General features: G+C 40.4%; 2 protein-coding genes across 6 annotated transcripts in view; one reads left to right on the forward strand and one right to left on the reverse strand.

Annotated features, from left to right (window-relative positions):
- Positions 1-25,482, forward strand: part of LOC145994809 (tachykinin-like peptides receptor 99D) — a 616,641-nt gene that overhangs the window by 218,999 nt on the left and 372,160 nt on the right. The window lies entirely within an intron of this gene.
- On the reverse strand, positions 3,695-4,941 carry LOC145995038 (uncharacterized). The gene is made up of 2 exons (XM_083131569.1): positions 4,361-4,941; positions 3,695-4,190 (listed from the first exon to the last, which is right to left on the reverse strand). Exons 1-2 carry the CDS (start codon positions 4,939-4,941, stop codon positions 3,695-3,697), a joined length of 1,077 nt encoding a protein of 358 aa, XP_082987695.1.

Below are 25,482 nucleotides of genomic sequence, written 5' to 3' on the forward strand. Positions count from 1 at the left end.
TTCGCCTGCCACAGAGATACTGGGACAGAGTGCAAGGAATAAATAGCGAGCCGCGGTATCCCGAAAATTAGGGATCAGGCCGAGAAAATAAAATTTGACATGATTCCGGCTGAGAGAGAAATGTCTCGACCCAATGCCGGCTAGGTATACTCTGTCCCCGGAATCTGTGAAGGAAAGCCACGTATAAAGGTAGAGAAGGGGACGAGGCGAAATGGAGTGGGCTCTTTGCTCCATTCTTGATCCTTCTTCTAAAGAAAATCTGGTATGGCTACTGGATTGATTGAGTTGAGTTGCTGTTTTTTTAAGTCCACTTTATGTACAGTAAGGCTAATCGGTACTGGACCTACAGTTTAAAGTGGGATCCGAACTACTATGTGCCGCCACCGGGTATCGAACCCTGGACCCTTTGATTGCAAGTCGACGACGCTACCAGCATCGCTACTGGAAAAGTTGGGAGAAGGGCAGAAAGACCGTGCACGGGCTGTAACGCCCTCAAGTAAAACACGAAATTTATTGTCGTTAGACAAGCTGAAATTGTGCACCCGCCTTCCATTGTTTTGATCAAATGCTTTCTTAAAGTCACTCCATTTCTGTTATTACATTAATATAGATGCTGATAATAAGTAGTGCACCCATGTCGTGATAGTAAAATTACATGCTCGTGCGAGAAACGGAAGTCCTTTAATAAATGTGAGCTTTATTAGCCTGAGAGAAACACGCCAAATGATTTAAACGCTGTTGTTATTTTTTAATGACGTATATACACGTACAATTATTTTGTTATTAAATCATTTACGACATGCGAAGGTCTGCTATTTCACAGTGGAGGAAAAGGAAAAATAATAGCTTAATTAGGATATATATATATATATATATATATATATATATATATATATATATATATATATATATTAAGGTCTGCTCTCTTGTATATTTTTCTCGTAGTTCTTTTAGAATACGCTCAAATTATTATGAAATCAATTATTTAGTTAACTATATTAGATAAATAAGTGGTAACGTCGTCGCCTTGTAATCAAGGGGTCCTGGGTTTGATACCTGCTGGTTCGGATTCCACTTTAAACTGCAGATCCATTCCAGATTATTCTGTACATCAAGCGGATTTAAACTGTGAAGTCTTTATAGCTCATTAATTGGAAGTAATAGTGAGTCACAATAAGTAAGGGACAGCGCCCATCTCAATAAATAGAAGTTCCTTTCACCAGTTTGTGACAGTTTAAAATTAATTGTGTGCTCACGTAGTCTAAGCTGTACTGGAACTGATGTTTAAAGTGGAATCCAACCGGAACCCGTACATTACAAGGTGGCATAGTTGTCCACTGTGCTGTCTGGGAGCCCGCATATTGTAATTGTTTGCTATGCACTAGCTGAATTACACACATGTTCTCTCTCGAACGATCAGACTCAGACCAACTATTCTCGGGAATCTCTGGAGCAAGGCAGCGTATAAAGCCGAGAAGGGGAGGAAGCGAGTGGGCGTAGCCTAGCAGTACACGCTGTTGCAAAGGCTGCTAACTGCAGTCGCTTTACCCCCTCCATGCAATTCCATTCCCTCGAACTTGTTCATTAGTCGAGCCCTCTATAGCAATGGCGTATCCTGGATTTTCATAAAGGGCATGCTGTACACATATTTTTTAAAAACATATATATTATGGAATGGGGGATAGCATTATTCAATAGATGACGATTTGCACATTAACATTACTAAATATTGCATAACGTATAAAGTAACGAAATATGGATAAAGTTCAAAACTCACCAGGTTTGATGTCTGATGTGGAAGTCTTCATCAAATTATAAAATCACTTGATATTTATAAACAGTTTATATTTACATTGGAGATTCACAATTTAGGTTTGTTTGGCTTATGCAAATAACATTAAAGTAGAGGCCTAAATTACAATCAGATATTCAGGAACAAAAGACCAGACTTAATTAAAATAATTTAAATGTAAATTCTGCTCTTCTGTTTTGAGTGGTAAATTCCCTTATAACATCTTCGTAAAATGAGGGCAATGCTTTCATTTTCAGAAGCAGCTCTTTTTCAATGGATAATATACCAAGCGCACTTAATCTTTCTTGCGATTGGGTTGCTCTAATATAATTATTAATTCTTCTTAATGCTGAAAAAGATCGTTACACTGATGCAGTTGAAGCAGGTATTGAAAAAATGTGTGTAGCCAACTTGTAAGTTTCACTCATAATGTTATGAATATTGTTCGTGTTCATATATGGTAGTAGTTCATGTACAGGTTTATTTTCAAACTCGGGGGAAGAAGAGAGAGCAATCAACTCATTCTTTAGCTATACAAAGTCAAATAATAATAATAACCCTGTATCACACCCTCGGTTTCATTTTCGTCATTTTTTAAAAATATTTCGGGAAAATACTGCACTAAACCATGTGGAACTTTGAAAGAGGCCCAGAAATAAAAATAAACCAAACTTTAAACTAAATGTGCATTGCACTGCACCTCCAAGGGAAAAAAAAAATCAATCGCTGCCACCTCTTTGTTCAACGAATCAACAAGCATACTCTTCTCTGTAGCTGTCACCTCACAGCATGCAGCCAACGCGATATTCACGCATTGTGAAGGGGAAGAAGCGGAAAGGGGAGGGAAGAAGTACGGGAGCAGCGCTTGCCCACGTTAAAATCTTCCATCGCTGATGCGGTACATCGGACAGATTCCTCTGCGACGACATTAATGAGCATTTCTACATTCTAATTTCTTCATATAGGAGAAGTATTTATTTTACACGAGAGCGCTCAACTAAGCTTATATTTTTATACATGTCTTGGATCTGAAGTGAAAGTAAGTAATAATTATTTTCCCACAATTGACGCATGCGCCCAGAATATGCCTCTGCTCTATAGTCACTACTTGCGCAGAGACTTTCTCTTGTTCTCTCGCTCCAGAGATTCCCCGGACAGAGTATAGCGCTTTTCCTACAGCTTTCTGTGGGGGACCTTTTTTTTCTCATCACTCTACTCCTTCTTCCTCTAATGTAATTCTGGGCGCTTGCTCTTTTAGGAATTTAAAATTTCAACAGCTGAAAATTGGTAACCATCGTCGCGATTATCTTATACTCTGTCCCCGGAATCTCTGGAGCGAGAGAATGAGAGAAAGTCTCTGCGCAAGTAGTGCCTTGAGAGAGCTCGACCAATGAACAAATTCGAGGGAACGCGATTGCGTGAAGGGGTATAACGACTCCAGTTACCAGACTTTGCAGTATCGTGCACTGCTTGGCTCCGCCCACTCGCTTCTCCCCCTTCTCTTGTGTTATGTGCGATCTTGCTCCAGAGATTCCCGAGATAGAATATAGAGGCGAAAAGAGTTTGCACAAGAAGGTTGATGGGGCACGTGTGTGTTCCAATTGAAATGAGTAAAAACATAAAAATAAATGTTCGTGATTTGTAAACTCCTCACAAAAAGTTTGGAATATAAGAAGAAAGTGAAGAAATGGGAACAGAGATATTTATTGTAGCAAAAATGATACACCCTGTGATAGGACAAGTGCAAAAATAGAGGACAAGTGACGATGCCAGCTTGCCAAGTTCACCAAAGCAACCAAATATAGTGAACGAAAAACAACCAAAATCAAGGGAAGGAAAAAACGTCTTCCCTATGAACTGTGCAAAACGGCCACAGTGTGTGACACACATAAAGTGAGTCCCTCAAAAATGTGCATGGCCTCCTCTTGCACTGTGCAGTTCCCGCACACGTTGTGGCATCCCAGAGATGAGTGCATCGATGGCATCCTGTGGGAGACGGTCCCATTCAACCTGGGCAGCCTGGATGAGGTCTGGCAGTGATTGCGGAGGCTGTGGACGACGTGAAATGGCTTGCTTCAACATCGCCCACACATGCTCAATGCAATTCATGTCCGGGGAGAGTGCTGGCCAATTCTTACGACGATCCTCAGCATCCTGCAGGAAATTGGTCACTGGTGCTCCACGATGTGGACGTGCGTTATCGTCCACAAAGACAAAGTCGGCACCATACTGGTAGCGAAATGGAAGCACGAAAAGCCGTAGCACTTCATCCACATATCGTCGAGACGTCAACCGCCCCTGCAGTGGAATGAGAGGTGTCCGTCGCCCGTGCATGATACCTGCCCAAGACAAGATTCCACCACCACCAAAGGGATGGACTTCTTGCACATGATACACCCTGTGATAGGACAAGTGCAAAAATAGAGGACAAGTGACGATGCCAGCTTGCCAAGTTCACCAAAGCAACCAAATATAGTGAACGAATGACGTTGTTGTCGCGTATCAGGCCCCAAACAGATCCTTGTTTCATCGGAAAACATCACATTCCGCCATTGTTGCACATCCCACCTACGATGTTCATCAGCCCATATTCGTCTGTTCCGCCGATGGTGAGGTCGCAGTGGCACACGTCTCAGCAGCCTATATGACCTTAGTTCGACACTATGCAAACGATTACGCACAGTCTGGGTCGCGATACGAACGCCGGATGCTTGCAACAAGTCCTTTTGCAACTCCCGGGCAGTCGCTGTTGGCCTTCGGCGTGCAGTCACAGTAATGTATGCATCCTGACGGCGTGTTGTCACTCTTGGACGACCACTTCTCGGCGTGTCTGATACACTGTTCGTGTTCCTGAATCGTTTCCATGTTTTGGATTCAGCTCCTTGGGTGACCCCGACCACACGTGCAACCTCCGCCTGTGTACGCCCTTGTTGCAACAATGTCACAATCCTGGTGCGATCAAACTGCGTTATCACCATCGTTAACGCCAGAAATCCATTTAACGCTTGCACTGCTTCGAAGACACTGGATTTGACATGCTGCGTGACGGCCAGGTAAACTCGGCCGGTACTGATAGGTTGTACCACATTGTAGATGGCGCTAGCTGTTGCCCGGATATGCACGTACATCACATGGTGTTCTGCCTGCATTCTTTTCTCATGTTTCCAACTACATTCCACCCGCACTGCGCGCTGCCCATGTCCTCTCTCCCCGACAAATGGAATATTCCAGACTTTTTGTGAGGAGTTTATTTCTGTAAGGAATTTCATTACATTCTTCATCTTATACTCAATTACCGGCGATAAGGCCCTGCGTGGCTGGTTTGTTATGCTAACGTGTTGTACGAAACCTGTGGTCCCAGGTTCGAACTCTATAAACAGTTCAATTGAACAAGACAACAATAGGAGTCACGCTACCGTGTTTCGCTATTCAGAACCGGACTTGGGAACGGATGAAAATTATTCTCAACCTATGGGAAACAGCCTTCAGCATAATGAACGCCGTCGTTATGCAAGGCGCTACTGTGTGGCATGCCTCATATATGTTGAAGTGTTTGCACATAATGAAAATTCTCAACACTTTAAGAAACATTTCCAAACTTATCCATGAAGAAATTAAGCAGAAAAGTTTAAAACTCCCCTCAAACTTAAACGCTTTGAACACCTTTGAGTGGGTAAGCAAGACACAATAACCAAAATACATGCATAAACAATCCACACGAATAGATCACAACAATGTGAGAACGGGAATAGATAATTTGACGCCCTATGCATTATGACAGCTTTCTTGCGGTTAATGTGCAAAAGGGAGCCTAGAAACGCGAGAAGATGGAAACGGGAGTCTCTAATTGAGATGTTTGTGCGAGCTCTCGAGGCCTTGCTTAATTATGCACAAGGCGTTTCTTGTGTTTCAAAAGGAGAGAGTGTGCAGCTGCCTTGTATACCACCTGTTGTTTATGTTTCCGTCCTCATTAATGGGATTGCATTCGGGGTGGATCATAACTGTTAAGACTCTTTTTCAATGTAAAGAGTGTATTTCCTTAGGCTTTAAGAGTGTACTTTATTTCTGTTAATATGTAGGATGTCTAAAAATTACTTGTGTAAAATATGTTTTTAAAAAGGATCAAGCGGCAATGAACATAAACTGTAAGTGTAATTTAGTGTTTATGAATTTTCACGTTGACTTGTAGCTTTCATGATTTAGGTAATTCATGCTACTCGTATTTTTCTATTGAAAACTTTTTTTCTTTTGAATAAGAAGCTAAAGGCTGAAATGTACAAGACAGTAACTATGCCCCCTTGCACTAAAATTTATCAGTTGAAGAACACATGCAATACAAACATTTATAAGCAGCGTTTGAAAGAATGTCACAGTGCCTAATACCATAGAAAAATGAACTTATGTTTTAGTGCGGAATGTAAATTTCATCCTCATTTATGTTATTTTATTTGTAAATTAACATTAACACGATTAAATCATCATACATCAATTCTGATCTCTGTGACATCGTTACTTTCTTCATATATTTGAACCAAGGTTTTTTTGACTAAATCCATTTCGTGTATTTTGGGGCGTCCAGGGGGTCAGGACCTTGTCAAGTACTAAAATTAAATAATGAAAAATATATTCGTTTAGCATTTGTTGTATAATTTCCTCTGAACTTATTGGAGGACAAGGATTATATTGGGATCATACGGCTTTGAATGACATTACAAAGAAGATTATGTTCACTACTACTCAATATGCATAAAATATTAATCAGAACTACATGTAACATCAATTTTGTTATTCGATAAATATTCAATTATCCCTCTATTTGACATAAATTTCATTGCCAGGACACTTGTTTTTATGTAAATTATTCCGATCTTAACTACAGGTAAGCTACGTAATGAATATGCGCTGTTATATCTCTATTCTTATACAGTATTTTTACCTGTTCGTGTAATAGTAATAGAATATTTAATTTATGTATTGTATTTACTATTAATTTTACTTAATATAATTATTTTAATTTAAACATTATTATTCCTGAGACACTTGGTTCGGACCCCCCCCCCCCCCAAAACATATTTCTAGATACGTGCCTGATTCAAACTGTAGCAAACCATAATGATACGCATGCCATTCAACTCTGTTTTAATTAAATTATCATACATGTGCATACCAGTGCCGGTATATTGCGTTGATGGACGTATCATATTTTCCTCATGTGAACTACGAAACCGGAAGTGGAATTCTGGAAATGAAATTGTGCCCGGTTTTGTGATTCAGAAACTGTAACGTATTCACTAGCAGTTTGGTTACATAATTTTCAACTAGTGGCAACTGTGAATGGCGGAAGTTGTGATGCTATTTTGGGGGTTCTGTGATGTATTAAACATGAGTAGCATTATACTTCTGGACAAACTTAAAGAAACTTGGACCTTATCTTCCTCACAATCTTGAAGAGGCACGTGACCAACACATGTCGACGTGGGTGGCCTTACAAGAACGAAGGGTTGTGTTGGCCACAAGCCATTATTTATGTTAATATTGATTTTAAATTAAATATTGTATGACTTAAATATAACTATATGAAAATAATACAAAAAGATTGTGAGCAAGATAAGGTCTTGTTTCTTGAAGTTTGTCCAGAAGTATATTCCATTTTATAATAACGTGGTTTCAGAAACGTTTCAGAGATTCTAGCAAGCATCCACAGTTTTGGATAGCTCAAATGTTTATTTTCCTTCTTAATAGCATTTTGCTCCAGGACTATCTCAAAAACTGGAATGAGATGTGCTGTCGCCTCTGAAATCAATTTCCTTTCGTGGACGAAATGGAAGAACGAGTTTGGATATGTATGTTGTAGTGTTGCCGAGCTCTCAGACGAATTTAATCATCTTAACAATCTTTCTTCAAGTTCTAAAGCATAGTTTTAATGCCGTTATTGATTGATTGATTAATTGAATTGGTGTTTCAAGTCCACTTTATGCAAAGTAAGGCTAATAGGGACTAGACCTACAGTTTAAAGTGCGATCCGATGTGCCTCCACCGGGTATCGAATCCGGGACCCCTTGATTAATAGGCAACGATCCGAGCCTTTATTTTTCCCTTGTTTAATAATAATACATCTAGTTTAACTTTTATACGAGATAGAACATAGAAATATTTGAGATTGCGCAGGGCTAATTTGGAATTTTGATGTGCATATGCATAACGCCGAGAAGTATAGAAGTTTGAAGTTTGCTTTAAGTCCACTTGATGCGCGACTGGACCTACAGTTTAAATTTGGATCCGAACCACTCTGTACCTCCTCTAGGTATCGCACTCGGGACACTTTGATTACAATACACAATCGGTGAGACCCGTTGTTTCATGCGCGTAGATCTGTTTATAAAACGAAAATGGACTTTAATTGAATGATGCAAATTTCCTGGCATATTCGTTATCCGATAGAAAATACAAATGGCACTGGCAACAGTGAATCCGTGCTCCGTGGTTACATACATGCACACAGTGTGTGTCTTGAGGGCTCACGTCGCCGAAACGAGGGTTGAACAAGCAAGACGTTACCAAGAAAAGTTGTTCTCCTCCATATCCTCTGCGCACTGTGAAAGTCTGTCGTTGTTGTACGGGAACATCCTGTACATATAATGGAAACCCTGCAGTCGCCACGTCAATCTATGTTTAAACTAGGGTTCTGTGTAGTTTTGACTCACGGTGTAAATTTTTCTACTTTGATTTCGAAAGAGAGAGCATGACGCAGCAAAACAAAGAAATATACAGGGTGTGACGAAAATACAGGGCAAAACTTCAGGAATGGCTTCTCCATATTTGAAAAAGGGGAGAAGGCTGCATCAGCAAGGGTTTGGAAATGAGTATGATTGTAGGGTGTGGTTTATTACCTGGAATTGCTCAGAAATTAGCCATTTCCAGAGCCATATTGATAAAACCTTTTTTCCTTCTCTACATAGGAGGACTCTTCCTGATATTTGGCCGCGCATTTTCGTTACACCCTGTATATCTTATCAATTCAAAAATGTGTAAACATACGTTCGATAAAATTCATAATTTTAGTAACGCATTTCCAAATTGTGCACAATTTATACCACCTCAGTACCTTAATGTAGAATATCGAATTCCTTTTGAGACACTGCCAGGAATTGGAGCCAAAGGACAACTGGGATGTTCAGAAGTAGAGTGATAAATAGCGTTTTCATGTTTTTGGTGGGTGCAAAGTTCAATAATCAATATTGGATTTCAATAGTCACAGTGTTAGCAGTAAATATAGGATCATTTTTCAGCATTCAGAAGAAATGCGAGCTCGCATCGGAAAAGAAATGTTAGAATAAATCTTCCGGGGGGAAAAAAAACAATGCTCACTCCCTGCGTTTCAGATTTTCAAATAATTACACACTAATCCATATTTCTCGCCTACACGTGTGACATTTATGTATGTACGTACCTGTAGAATCCTCTTAATTGTTTGTTTCTGTCCGCAATAAATTCCGGTTTCAAATTCGCGCGTGTTGCGCTTGGAATTTGGCGTCAATGCAAGTGAATTATGCCCTGTGACCTATGCATTGATTTAGAGCGCCATGTTTTTGTATATGCTAGAAAGAGGAGAGAGAAAGTTTGTATATTAGTGGAATGGCTTAGAGGCTTTGTTCCAGGGTTGAAGGTGAAGAATTCGTTTCCAATGCTTGGGATGAATTATATGGCTTGAGGTGTACAATATTAGAAGTGATCATAAAATGTAAAATATTGTACTGTTAAACTTTTACAGGTCCATGGCGAGGGGGAAGCTGGGGGGCTGAAGCCTAGGGCGCCATGTACAGAGGGCATCATTCAAAGCTTTATTATTTATTAAAAAAGGACAACATAGTCAGAAAATGCGACGGAGAAATTTATACATGGCAGAGTTCTGGAAACACACTGCTGGAATTTTCTATTTCCCAAAGTAGTGGAAATAGCACGTTTTTAAAAACGTTTTTCAGGCACTAAGACAACTGTAATATTCTTAAATATGCTAAGCTTTTTTTAAAAAATCAGAAATGCGAACTACAAAGCTTTAAATATAACCTCAGATATTTTTAATGAGGGTTTCGTTCTGTTTCCTCATTTCAAAATTATAGGTCTTTTCCACTCTTACGGCGGCCGGTCCTAGTTATGGCAAGGGGAGCAGGGATTACGCCGCAGACCAACCAGAGACGACAGCTGTGGCACCGAGAGAAACGACACGGTGGGAAGAAGTACTACGTGAACCTCGTTCTACTGGCTGCTGCGTTTCTTATCGTGCTGGATTGGTCGCTTCGCCGCTCCCCACTTCCCTTGACAGCAATATGATCGGCCGCCGTAACAGTAGAAAATGCCTTTAGTAGGATGCATATATCACACACCATGGCATAACAAGAAAATATCAAACAACGGACATAAAATGTAATTGTGTCCTCAGAGGTGGGGAGGGGCGCAAAACCACAATCCTGCCTAGGGCTTCAAAATATCTAGCTAGGGTGCTGAAATTTTACAAGTTTCCTGTTAAGAACGCAACCGTTTTTTTCGTGAGCGCATGCACATTCCTATCGTCATCTCCCTGTGCTGAGACTAGAATAAAATGTAAAGATGGAGTTCCAAAACTGGAGGGGGTAAGGAAAGTTTAACTTTCTCTTGGTAGACAGAACTTAGCCTTAAGAGGCCATAGCGCGGGGCAAGTATTCGCCTCATTACTCTCCTAATCGGCGCCACTGATGTATATGTCTGTAGTACAGCACTTACACATAAATCTAGTTATAAGAAAGCACCTTCAAATTTAAATGTGAATGTAATGCGTAAAGAAAGATAGTGATTTTAAATTACAGTTTTATGCACCGTAAATCTTGAGCCGTAAAAATTACATTAATTAGGTTAAATATGGGTGATAATATTTTAAGAACAGGTATGTTCATTTTTACGGTTATTAGATTGCAGCGGGAATCGATTTCGTTAGACCGTCATTTTTCCAATTAACGTTTTACAGTGCAATATTCTTCCAGGTAGATTGCATTATGAAGGGGTAAAAACTTTATCTCATAGATGGCAGCAGCAGGATTTTTAAGGAAATATTATTGGTGACATGATGTAATTAACTCTAGTCTTTGGCTCATTACATAAATTAGAAAAGTGGGGAATTTAAGTTGGATCAAAGGAAGTAATATCATTGCTTCATAATACCTTCTTTTGAATGGACAACTTCTCAACACTCATTTATCTCATACTCTACTATTGTCTCAGGATATATTTGAGTTCCCGGGGTGTAAGGGGTGACCTTCCACGTAGTACACCCAAATGTCAACCTCACTTCCACGTTAGTGCACCCTGGACTGAAGACTAACGAGGCTCTGGCGACTGGCCCCATGGCCAGTATAATTTTGTTTGTGTTGTCCTGTGTTTTGTCCTTATTTGTGCTGAGTGTTCTTTGCAGCCTCGGCTTTTAACGAAAGTCAGAACATTTTAATATTTTATGATTTTATTAAAGCAACGTTAGAGTTGTTATGTGTAATGGTAAGGGGCTGGACCCCGTATAGTGTGACGGGTGCAAAATAGCCTTAGTGCTGACGCACCCAAAATTTTAAAATCAAATCAAATCAAATATTTGAGTTCCCGTAGCCGAATGTTAGTTGGCTACATGGAGAATGCCATATATATAATTTGAGGTGTCCAATCTAGTTATTCCTATTTGAGAGGAGCAGGAAAGGGTTAAATTATCTCCCCTCACATCGTTCTCACCCAGCGGATCGTCAGATGCCTGGGCTTGCCTAGGCTTCATGGCTTCCTGAAGAGTGTACTGCTCGAAAAGAATTAAGTTAGTGCTTGGGTTCGACTCCTGATAGTGTTGTTATTACAAATGATGATGTTGATATTATTTTATTGTAATTACAAGGTAGACTGGCTTACACACGAGTTTATACTGGGTGACGCACGAAAAAATAGGTCGAGTCTGTAGCATATGCTGCCGACCTGGGCTACTTTTTCGTGCGCCATCCTGTATTTTTCAAGCAATTAGCTAGTCACAATATGCATAATCCCTCTTTTTATAATTATGTAGTTTTACAAACTAACTGCCAAGAATTTGCACATGAAAAATTCATTCTCAACAAATGTAATTCATGACTTCAAATATCAAAACAGTTGAACATCTTCAAATATAACATCCAAAGAAACATAGACAAATCACACATGATTTATCTTCGTGTCAACTAATTTCAGCAGTCATCAAAAGTAGAGTTGCACATACTATTTGCAAACAGTTAATTTCTCATTTTTCAGACTTCTTGGATGTACATCCTTATCCTGCACCACACATTTTACACTAGCCGAGGAACGCTGCAAGGAAGCATTTCTTTACGAAATTCTTAAGCATGCTAAAAGCAGAGCGTGAAAATTTCATTACAGTTAAATTTACCTCGTTAAAAATTGTATCTGATGTCTTAGAAGTCAAACAAGCATATCAAGTTTCAAAACATCTCCGTGCTTAATTAACTGCTTTGAACTTCAAAAATAGATGCTAGGAGGATTCTTTTATTACGCCATTAAAAGATGTAGAAAAAAGAATGGGAAAACCTGATTCTCTTCAATGTTCTTGTTTCCATAGTAACGATGGTATAGGTGAGCAAATTAGCCAGACCTGGGAAAAGAGAATAAGGCGAAGACAGTCCAAGAGCATCCTGAAATCTGAGTGCAGCGTGAAGTCAGGATGGAAAAATTAGCCAGAACAAGATACGACCCAATCACCTTTGCTGTTCTGTACCACGTGATTTCGAAAATAGCTTACTCTCGCTGTGCACTCAACGACTTTAGGAGTGCTGTGTAATTTATACAGCGCAATTTTGATGCACTCATTTTAACGTTTTGTAAAATTAAGGGGGAGGGGTTGCCCCCTAAAACAGTTTTTTAGTTGAAACACAAAAATACGTATTTCTTCCTTTGGGCCCCTCTATATACCTGCGAAGTTTCATGGAAATCGGAGTGGGACACAGGGGTCAGATCCCCACTTCAATTTGTCCTCATCTTCACATTTGAGGGGGGTTTTGCCCCCTAAAACAGTTTTTTTTTTAGCTGAAACAAAAATCACGTCTTTCTTCCTTTGGTGCCATCTACACACCTGCCAAGTTTCATGGAAATCGAAGGGTGACACTTAGATAACCTCCCTCGTAATAGAAAATTTTACTTTAAAACAACCGAATAATGTCGGTCGAACTGCACCTTCGCCACATTGTTGCATAAAGTAGTGAGTTGCGGTACTAAATTTAATGTTCAAGCGACACAGAGAGTGGTCCCTGAAAACTCACACGATATTTTGGTCAACGTATCGCTTGAACTCTAAATTTTTAAGAGTGGATGCATCTTACCCAGTATAGGGAGAGGGATGGAAAACTTATTTTGCGGGGACAATGAAAGTCAAAGAGTTATTTACTTAGATAATCACACTACAGAAAGTAACCTTTACTTAGAATATGTTCATGTTGTACTATAGGTACCTATTATTTTTATCGAATGGTAAAATATAAGTAAACGACAACAGTACAGATGTGCCGCGTGGTTGCATACATATAGTATAGTGCCGCGTGGTTGCATACTTATAGTACAGAAGATTCTGTTTATCCATGATCCGTAACGTTGAAACAAGGCCTTAACGACTTAACGAACAAACGCGCCTTGATGTCCTCTATACGTTGGTTGATAGTTCGTCGCCCTTTTACATCCGTACCCTGTATGCCTCCCCTAGCATTCGCCAGCACGATCATTCTTCACGGTGATACATTATTCACATGATTTATGCCCAGAAAAGCTGTGGCCGCTTCCCTACGTTACAACAGGGAATAGTATATCTCTGGATCTGGCAACAGTCACGCAACCTGACCATCATCAACACATGCTCATACAGGTTCACCCTCTCTCTCTCTGGCTCTGCGAAATAAGTTAGATAGGTGAGAAAGAGTGAGGGCCAGACAATGTGTGCCGTGGCTTGTCATGCGTGTATATTTATCAGAGGAATTATCATTCATCTGAAGTTGTTCTCGTTGGTGTATAACCACGTGACGCGCCCATTATTTTTTTTATGTGCCGTATCGTCTGCGTACAACGCCCTTAATTCGATCTGGTTCAGTGGGGAAATCTTTAAATGTCATGACCGCCCTCAGGGGAATCCCTGGAATGATACTGTACGTTAGAAATGTGGAATGCGTTCATACATTCCTTGTGTCTTGAATAACCTATGGAACTTACAGCGTGAGGCAATAAATATTTTTAAGCGTTCACTGTTTTGGTGACCATTGGCTCTTTCTTAACTCTTTCTTTCCATACTCATTTCTCTCTCTCTTTCTGTATTTTTCTCTGTTTCTCTACATCCTCTTTCTTTCATCGTCTCTCTCTGCTTCTTTATCCGTATCTGCAGCTCAACCAAGATGAGAACCACTCCATCAAACTCGCAAACTAAAGTGAACACTCATTTGTTTTCTCCTCTCCCTTCCCCTTCGCTTATGCCATAGTGCCCCGTGTTGCCGTATTTATAATTTCCCTCCCTTTCTTCGCTGTCCAAAACTTCAAAAACGTTAAGTTTTACGTCTCTACTTTCGCTATGTTAGATTTTCACTTAGCAGTGAATAAAGGCAAAGACGATTTGTTGAAATCGCAGCATATTTTGGCAATGCAGGGGCAGATTACATGGCAATCAGCTGATTTCATCACCCACGCTCACTTTGCTCGCTTACGGTTGAAAATTCGACTACTGTGTAAGAGGATTTTCTCTTCTTGGTCGAGCTGTAGATACTCCTTATTTATTTATCTACTTCTCTCTTTCTTTCCTCTCCTGTGTTTTCTATATTTCCGTCCTTCTTTCTATTTTGCTATCTTTTTCTCTCTAATTTCTTCAATATCTGTGCGTCTCTGTCCCTCAAGGTTTATTCCTCTAGTTGTGATTCTTGCGCCACAAAAATTAATTCTGAAAACATCTCATGCAGGCCTTTTGAGTGGGTAGAAATATCTCAGATAGGCCAAACGAGACTAGATATACAGTTGAAAATGGGATCCGAATAACTGTGCAATTTGCTTGAGGGAGGGATCGAGCTACACATGTAGCTTGCCGTGTCCCATCGGTATGAAAGGTTGTATTTCTTTCTGAAGGTAAACCTGCTCGATAGCTTAGTGGTAACGTCGTCGCATCAAAAGGTCTCGGGCTCGATACCCAGAGAAGAACATAGTGGTTCGATTCCACTTTAAACTGTAGGTCCAGTCCCTATTAGCCTTTTGTGCATAAAGTGGGCTTAAAAATGAACTCTATATTTCTGAAGGTTAGTTTTCAAGCGCCGCGTGTCTCTTGTCGCCATGTGGCATTTTGATTGTCGCTTCTGTCACAAAGTTTCCTTACATCCTCATAACGCTTCAGCAGCGCACTCTTTGTGCAGTACAAACGTAGACGCGAGAAAGCTCTTCCACCAAGACTGATATAGAGAAATCCGGGGGAGTGGCAGAGTCGGAAATCTTATTTTCTTAATCTGAAGTACCATGAACTAGTGAGTAATAATAGATTTATATCTGCCCCTCCCTAAGGCCAGTTCTAGTAATTAATTAAAGAGTTTGGGGTGTAAGGGGTACCTTCCACGTAGGCGCCCAAAAGTCAACCTCACTTCCACGTAGTGCACCCTGGACTAAAGACGAACGAGGCTCTGGCGACTGGCACTATGGCCAGTATAATTTTGAGTGTGTTGTCCTGTTTTTTGTTCTTGTGTGTGCTGAGTGCCCGTTTACAGCCTCAGCTTTTAACAGAAGTCAGAAGATTTTAAGATTTTTAGTTATGCAACGTTAGAGTTGTTATTTGTAATGGTAAGGGGCTGGCCTCCGTATAATGTGACGGGAGCAAAATAGCCCAAGTGCTGACGCTGCCAAAATTTTAAATACAAATTCACATCAAATTAAAGAGTTTCCCAAACATCATGTACACATTATGTTCCACCTTAAGATTGACAGTGGTCTAATAATTTCATAAGAGGAACGATGATTCAATGTCGGAACCATGGCTTCTTATTTTTTATCAGTCGCTTTATTTCACAATGAGCCGCGGTAGCTCAGTCGTTCAGGCATGCGAGAGACCCGGTTCTCCCGTCGGGGGAGAATGAAATTCTTTTCCACCTGTTCAAGCGGCTCCGGCGCCCACCCAGCGTCTCATAAAGTGGAGGAAACTCTGGGGAATAAAAGCAGTCAGGATCGTGGTGCTGATCACATCACCTCCATCTTCGGCCGCGATCAAGAAAGTGTGGGGCCTTAACTCCACACCCCCTATACGCCTTCGTGGCATAGTGCAAAGCACAGTGGGTTTTTTCCTTTACATGTTTACACTGCTTTATTTCACCATCCTTTCTGATTATTTCCTTGCTTTCTTAAGGAAAACTGGGCGAAAGGAGGGGTCACAGTCCCACCAACTCCCCTCTGCGCACAGCGCAGCGGACAAATGTCTACTTGACTCAAGAGCGAGCATTTATTCCAAAAGCTAGCCTGTACTATAATATTTGATATCCTGACCACGTAAAGTATTCTCTTGCGAAACAAACACACTTTGCTTGAAAATTGAGTCATCTATTAGATTGCTTGCAGTTCATGTGGTCGATATTGTTGAAGCGGTTACATATTTTTTCCCAATGCAGCATGCATCCCAATTTCCATGGGGAGCACGCTAGGTGGCAGCAGCGTGCGAAGTCAAAAGTCCTTCTCTACATGATACATATTTAAAACCTACTCGCACTTAATTTTGGTGCAGGTCACGTACCGCCGAAAGAGGGAAGCGCTAGCTCTGATACATATCGCGGCGAAGGACGACAAATCCCAGAATATTTTCGTCAGAACGAGGGAGAAAGTTGATGAAGAGAGAGAATTTCTGCATTTCTTGTTGCCGGTTCTGAAACAAAATATATGTTAACTCCGATTTAAGAGAAGTTTTCCTCCCTTCCGGTAAAATTCGTTCATCACCAAATTTTGCATATCAGATTTGATTGTACGAAGTACGTTAATAATACTTTTAATACTTGCTTCTTCAAGCATATTATAGCACTTGATATTCTACCGGTATTTTGAGCGAAAGCTTTGTAATTATTAAATATTATTAATTTATTAGTTGTTTACTGCAGGTTACATTTAAAGGCATAATTTCTTATTTGCACTCTGCTGTAACGAACCTGACAGTTTAAGGTTTTATATTTGTAAGAAGTTAAGATTTTTAAAATGTTTGTTACTTCAAATAATGTGCAAGTTGTCACAGACAATTAGTTAGATTGATACAGTTGTAGTTGGAACTTTTATATATATTTATAAATACGTCAAAATCTGTTCGTGTTGACGTCACTTTCTCATCTCAGCAGAGGGAGTGAACCCAGCTGAATGTTTGTCACCTGACCTGTGACCTGACGACAGACTGAGTTTGGAAAACAGGTGAACGTGAAAAATCAATAAGAACTTGGAAACGGAGGGAATTCAAGTATAGATTTTTGGGTTTTCGAGTTTTCTTCTTGCCGATAAGTTGAAAGTAAGCAATTAATTATGTACCTTGACTTTCGCTATATGTGAGGGAATTGCCCAACGTTAGTATTGAATGTTCTAGTGTTTTATTGGTAAGTGATTATGAAATATACGCGATTATAAAACTGCGTTTTAACTTTGAAAACAGTGTTGTGTTTCTCTTCTACCCAGCAAGCCCTGATGATTTACAAAGATTCTCATGTTCCCGACTAAAGAAGTAGCGGACTAACTTTGTGACGACTGGTGTACAACCGGGGTGGACGTTGCACTGCATAGAGTGTGAGTAATGAGTTTTACGCCTCAGTTAGGCGTAAGATAAAGTAATGAGGTCAAACAGATTTTAAAGTATTCAAACTGTAATTCCACTAATAAAGACAACAATATCGAAATAATCAGAAAAGTAGCAAATAATATTCAGCATTTAGTTATAAATGTTTTAAACAAAAATTCTACAGTAGAAGTAATATCACATTTGTAAATATACCAATTCATATCGTCAAAAGTTAAAAATAATTTTTGAAGCTTTCTTTGGGGTGAATAATGAAAGAATTATCTTGGGTTATCAGGCATGTGAGTCGAGGACATGCTTCCGATCTTTCGAGAGTTAACGCCAACGTTATCTTCAGCGAGTGAAGGGCAGTGATGTGTGTGAAAAACCAGTCTCGGAGCATTCGAGAGGTGACGTCACTCTCATCTTCAGGGACTGAAGGGCTTCCCCGATGGCGCAGTGGTAGAGTCGTTGCTTTGTAATCAAGAGGTTCGATACCCGGTGGAGGCACACAGTGGTTCGGATTCCACTTTAAACTGTAGGTCCAATCCCGATTAGCCATACTGTGCATAAAGTGGACTTAAAACGCTAATTCAATTCAAGGATTGAAGTGCAGAGATGTGCATGAAACCGGTTTCCGAGCTTTTGAGAGCTAGTATCTCTCTCATCTTCAGGGATTGAAGTGGAGAGATATGTGTGAAACCATCTGATATCCCAACTATATCGCTTCATTATCAACAACTGTTGGCTGATGATTGTATGATTGAGTTTATTTTGCTTCGATCTGTGCCACTTTTGGCTAATTTGCGAAGATGGGGATGAAATTGATGAATGGACATTCACAAACACCCATGCCCAGGACGTAATTCGAACCCGGGACCCCTAGTGTTGTAGCGCGATGTGCTAACCACTCCGCCACGGAGGTTGGCTGTTGGTTGATGATAATGAAAGTATGGGGAAAGAAGTGTGAACCACGATGCCTTATCTCGCACGCTAATCGCCAAGCAGGAGGTTTTTTTTTGTAATACTAAGGCCGTAATAATACTGTATCCATTGCACTTGGCGTTATCGCTGCAACCCAAAAACACGTGTACGTCACAGCCGCTCCGGTTTGAACCAACTATTACTAAGCCGAGAACCAACAAGAGTCCAAGACGACCACCGTCGACGGGTGCAACGCTGCAAAATGAAATGTCAACAGCACTTGATAAAATCACTCTCCGTTTCCATAAAATGATCCGGAGATTTCCAGACCGAGTGTTTGAACAGCCGCTTTGTGAGTGTGTGTCCAGCTAAACCTTCTCCAGGATGCGAATTCTTGGTCAAACAGACTCTTCACCCCGTTGGGGCTTATGCAATTCTCGATATGTACCAAGAACGATGGATTTCTGTAATTTTCTTTCCTTCTTTCTTCATCATGGTCTTCTTTCGATCTTTATTCTCGGATTTATTGCCTGTTTGGATGTTAGTTTACCTGGTCTGTCCACATCATTGCTGACAGTGGTTAACTTGCAGGAAATTAGGCCAAGGTCTAGCCTATTAAAGTCTGAGTTATGAACAAACATTGTCTGAAGATTAACATGAGAATTGTAGTGTACCAGAAATTACCTTGATTTGATTTATTTTACTTTGCTTTTATGCCACTTTTGTCTAATCCAGAAAATGAGAATGAAATGTGATAAGATTAAATTGATAAAAATAGTCACAAATACACATGGACTGAACACAGAAAAGAACCCACGGGGGAATATACTGGCTGTAAGTTCAGACGCCACAACCTCGTTAGTCTCCAAAACATATTCCATGGTGTACTGCGTTAAAGGGAGTTGATATTTGGGCACCTTCCGAAAGGGTTACCTTTTGTAAACTAGTGAGCATTTAATTGTTAAGGTTACGAAATCTTCAAGAGTATAAGTGACCGTCGCCTTGTAATCAAAGGATCTCGAGTTCGATCCCCAGTGGAGCCACATATTGGTTCGAATCCATAGGGTGGCCCAGAATTTTTTAGTCTAGGAATGCGGAACTTACTATGTGAATTAGATGTGTATATCATTTGAAAAACACAGCAATCTATTCAGCCTTTTGCACAATAACTCTGCTTATTATTACTATTATTTATTTCTTGTTTGCAGTAAGGTTGACTCTGTGCTTCTATCATTGATTGTTAATTTTAATAACATACAGAGCATTTCTTGCCATACACGCGTTAGGAGTATAATCTTGATACTTATATAATGCAGTATTCGCTAAATATAGATAATGCGAATGGCAGTAATACAAGCAGAGAAAAAAAACAGAAGTAATTTATTTACTTAATTATAACGATTATTTTAAACAATAATTAAAAAAACGACAGTTATATTACACGTTCGAGCACATATTACACAGAGGCTAACAGGGACTGGAATACATTTTGGACATGATTATCGCCACTGGAGGGGTGGACATAAGGGGTAGGCAAGCACCTTCTCGCAACACCTATGTGTTCGGATTCATGTTTAATCTCTATTTCTAATCCGGATTAGCCTATCTGTGCATAACGTTGACTTAAAACTCAAACTCAATTCAATAGAGTAACAATTCGTGATATTCTGACAGTAAAAATCACTCGGCGGGGGTGGGGGGTGGGGGCTTGCAAACAATCATTTCCGAACTTTGCTTTTACTGTCTAACTTCCCACAATAGCATTTTTTTTGGCAGACGATTGTAAATGACAAATACGCATGCAAGTAGACGCATGGCCAGACACATTTTGATAAATGTAACACAGAAATCATGACACGCTCCGTTACCTTCCTTTGTGGCACTCGCTCTGAAAAAAAAAACGCTTTTTGTTTATTTACTTGCTTTTATTTTCTCCCTTTTCGCTTTAATATTCATTGCATTTTATTTTTGTGCCTTTGATCTCCATAAGGCATATCGTCTCTGGTGTTTCTGGTCACGTTAAATGATTTCCATTCAATGGGTCGGCGTGGAGCGTCATCTTGTGACAACATTTAGCACTAGGCAAGACTTAAAAAGATCGGTCTGCAATACACAGGCTGTGCATTGATCCAACAGTGAAAATCTCTCCTTTTATAGTTTATTTTTAGTGTAAGTCAACTATTTCTTCTGTTTGCACCTTCTCCTTCTCCGACACACTTTTTCGTGTGTTGGGCCACTGATTAGCTGTGAAAATTTTGGTCGTGCACGTCTTTAAAATAATATACTGGGTGGGCCCAAAGTGATGGATACATTAATACTGTGAAAAAAATGCGATAATCAGTGTAGAAACTGTATGAACTGACCAAGATACATTAAGGAGGGAAATAGGACAATGATACCAGAAATGTCAGTGCAACTTTCAATGGTGGAACTTCTCGGTATGTTGACTATTCTCGTTGCGCAGCTGGATTCGCCGCCATGTGCGTCGGTTTGCTGGCCTCAGCATTTCGGAAGTGTTCATTCTAAAGACACGGGCAATTTCTCCTTTTAAGATTCTCAGCGAACTTCGCATGAATTCCCCTAAATTATAATTATTATTTACGAACGACCACAGCCAGTTATCGCAGGTTGTTATATCAGGACTTCTGGGAGGCCACGTGAGAGGTCCAAGTCGTCCAATCCACACTGGGAACTGGCTGCTCAAACATTATCGACCGGCTTGTATCCGCCATTGTTTATAACATACAACACAACAGTCACTGCAGAAACACAATGCGGGAAATGAAACAATTGAGTAACGCACGACGCCACAACTTACCTTTTAACTGCAACATTTGGAAGGACTTCTAACCAGTGGCGGCAATTTGGTTCCAAAACGGGGGGGGGGGGGGGCAAGGTGCCAAAACTGGGAGGAGGTAAAGACAGTATATTTCCCTTTGTAGATAATATTTAGCATAGTGCGGCTGCAAAAGAAACGAAAAGTGGGGGCAACCGCCCGCACTCGCCCCTCTAATCGCCACCACTGCTTCTAACTACAGTATTGGGATTCACTGACCTCTATCTGAAAACATACGATTTATTACCACACAATGTTTCTGAGGATGAAAACTTTCCTCTCAAACTATGACAATTATTTACGTGAATTTCGCTTACAAATAAAAAGTTATTGCAGTATAAATACCGTGCGTCCATTTCGATCTGCAGCCGAGAGATCGGGAGAAGCGTGGCGGGCGCCACTGACGGAGATGCCGACATTTGCGGCCTGAAATGCCCGCTTATTTTTATGGACATATGCAGACATTTATATAAATATTGCAAAACGAGCACTAACCTGTGTTATAAGAGTATGGTTTTAATTTTAGTAGCTTAGTGACTGTATGTGCCGATGATTTTGACACGCCCACCTCTTGTGAAACACGGCGTAGAGGTTTGTTTGGAGAACGTTCTAACGCTGCACCAATATCATCGAGTTTTGCTTAGGTTAGAATCCGTCGTTTTTGCTTAGGTGTTTTAAAATTTAACGATACAGTTTCTCGTAATTTAAGGACAAGATGTCTAACCGTATCTCTGTGTGGAGTTGAAACGCATGGGAATTTCTGTACAAATTACCTACACACGTCTCGACACGAGTTTGTTTTCACGTAGGTACGTGTCATACATAAAAAAATCTTTGTTCTAACGTGAATCTTGCGGCTGGCATTCCAATCGTCTCACTGACACGTCACACATACACACTACAATAACACAAACAAGTAACTGCAAGTAACCAAGAATAACACTCTTGCGCACAGTACGAAATTAACACGCTCTTGGTTTACATTGCTCGCCACTATATTTACAACTCTGTCTTCATCTAGTCGCGAAGGAACAAAAAACTCGAGCTCGGAGATTTCGGATTGCAAGGAAGCTCACGAACACTATTGACTTTTAACGGTTTCTTCTACAGCGTAATCTTGATACAGTGTTGCACATTCAAAACCTCCAAACGATTTCCATCGGCACAAAACTCTTTCAAGGATATAAACTTAAGCAGGACGTTACTGGTCAAAACTATGATTAAAATGTTTTATTATCTGTGGTTCTTAACATCGTTTCTAAAGCGTATTTTTTTTGTGTATATAAGAGCAGAACTTGGATGAATTACAGAAGAACTTTTGCGTGTTATAACACAGGTTAGTGATCGTTTTGCAATATTTATATAAATGTCTGCATATGTCTATAAAAATAAGCGGCCATTACAGGCCGCAAATGTCGGCATCTCCGTCAGTGCCGCCCGCCACGCTTCTCCCGATCTCTCGGCTGCAGATCGAAATGAACGCACGGTAGTATCCGATCGTGACTTTCGGCGCAAGATGTACTTATTCTAACACTGTTTCAAGAGAATACTTCTCCTCTCGTCTTCAGGTGAACAAATTTCTTCTTCAGGTGAACGGATATCAATGAATAATAAAATATATTTCCATGCTAGAATAAATTTTGAATTTACACTTTATCGTAATAATTGCTGGAGAGGTTATCTAACATGTTACCTTTCCTTGTGCGAGAAAAAAAGCACTAAAATTTGGAGATATATCCACGAAGTTTGCAACATTGCCTCTTTTTTCACTCCTCGAAAATCTTTTTGCTCCGTTTGACTTCTAAGAGAAGCCGCCTTCTGCTCTGCCGAACCCCTGACGTATTAATTACGTAAGCACCATTGTGCCTGAGGCTGGCGACACTTGTCATCACGGGATGCTGCAGCGTCGCGCGGATCAAAGATGCGAGAAATTTTACAAGCGGCTTCTTTTGTGTCGCTCGGCGAGCGCTTTGTATCCTTCGTTACTCTGTTTGTGTCTCTTCTCCTCTGGTTTTTGTCATTTGGCGTTGATGCACGGGGTTTTCCACGCACCTTCCCTTTTACTCTTTGTTGGATAGATTCGGATTGCCTCCCCTACCCCCTCCCCACTCTTCCTCCCTTCCTCATCACCAACTAGACTTCCGAATACAAAAGAATATCCCGCTTTATAGACCACGTTATCATCTCACGATCTCTGTTTGCGGGTTCGAATCACTGTATACTACGGTAGGAATGGCCAAATCCGGATAAAATTTCATCCGGATATCGGATATTCTGATACTTCGATTATCCTAATTATCCAGATTATCCGAAATGTTCGAATATCCGCATGCATTATACGCACAGTTTCATCGTTCGTCTGTTTTACGGGCTATCCATATATTCTTTTCTTATTCTTTCAAGTGTTACTGTAGGGATTTTCTACAAATCCTTCATCAAATATATGAGTATATACTATCTGGATTATCCGTTGAATCCGAAACGGTAGAATGGTTAACACAGCTTGCTACGACGCCAGAAGCCGTGGGTTCGAATCCTGGCTTGGGCATTCATTAAATATCTTCATCAATTTATTAGACGTTGGGCGAATCTCAATGCCGCTTTTGTGTAGGGCCATTTTCGGTAAAATTCTCACCAGAGATGACCCGCCGTGAAAATCGAACTCTGCATGGCAGTCGGCGACTGGACCGACTGAACTGCCTCTCTCTGTTTGTGTGTCTAGAAATACTGAATAGCATGGTAGAAAGAGATTTTCTTCTTTGTATTTTCATTATAATTTTACGTTGCTTTCCTCTCCTTTTGGTTAATCGCGGCGATGAGGATAAACTAATGTGGGATAAGTACCAAAACACCAGGGTTCGAACCTTGGAGCTCTGGCTTCGTAGCGCGTTATACGCTGACCACTCCGTCACAGAGATCATCTGAGATTTTCTTCGTAAGTGCCAAATACTAAAGTTCGTATGATCAAGCTCTTGCGTAAGAAAGCATATCTCCATTAAATTCTTCAATGTCTTGTTGCATAATTGGATATATACACAAGGACCACAGAACATTCCAAACTGTGTAATGATTAACACTTTTAGCCAAGGCATAAATCTTTTCTTCTCGCTCCAAAACGTAGCTCCACTAGAAACACGCCAATAGATGAACCAATCATTCTTTGATTTATTTTATTTTCCATCACGTTTTGTGCCTCTTGGCTAATTTGCGAAGATGGGGATGAGTGATGAAATGATGAAATTGATGAATAGACATTCACAAACAACCAAGCCCGAGCAGGATTCGAACCCGGGACCCTTGGCGTCGCAGCGCAATGATGAACCAATCAGATAGCATCTCTGAAGTAGGTGACTGAAGCTGATTGGGTGTGTAAGTCATGAGTCATGTCAAAAAGTTTTGGCGCGAACAGAAGAGAGTTTTTCCTAATGGGCTGCAGTCTCGTACAGTGGCGGCAATTAAGGGGGCATGGGGGGAAGTAGTCTCTCACTTTTTGTCACTTTTGCCCCCGTACTATGGTATTTTAATGCTATGCCTTGTCTACCAAGAGAAAGTTAACTGCCCTTGCCCCCTCCCCACTTTTGACAGCCAATTGCCGCTACTGGTTTCGTACATAAGGAAAGGCCTTTCCTCTCCAATAGAGTAGCGATTAACGCTGTCACATTGTAAACAAGTAAACCTGGATTCGCTTCGAGGTGAAGACACATTGCACTCAAGTCCGGAACTCATCGTAGACAGTTAAACCAGCCTACATGAGCTTAAAGTTGTCTTGAAAGAAACCTTACAATTTCAGGATCGTTTCATGAAATAAGCACATTTGAATTGTGCATATCTCACTTCAAAATGTAGATTATGTTGCAATTAGTCTATATGTACATAAAGTGGACCGGATATACAAGTTTAAGACTTATAATTTGCATTATTTTCACATAATATTAACAGTAACAGTTTAGGACAAATTTGCAGATACATATTCATCAATTGTGACTAATCGCTGTTGTGATATACCTGACAAAGACGTTGTATAAATCGGTACTACCGAGACGAGTGTACAGGTGCAAAACAGTTATCTCGGAAGTTTCAGCGGGTATGGCTGTGGGTACACAAAATTTACTTTGAATTTTTTTTTGATTG

The sequence above is a fragment of the Lepisma saccharinum genome, chromosome 11 (genome assembly GCF_977018435.1).
Source record: "Lepisma saccharinum chromosome 11, izLepSacc3.1, whole genome shotgun sequence".
In the NCBI taxonomy this organism is placed as follows: domain Eukaryota; kingdom Metazoa; phylum Arthropoda; class Insecta; order Zygentoma; family Lepismatidae; genus Lepisma; species Lepisma saccharinum.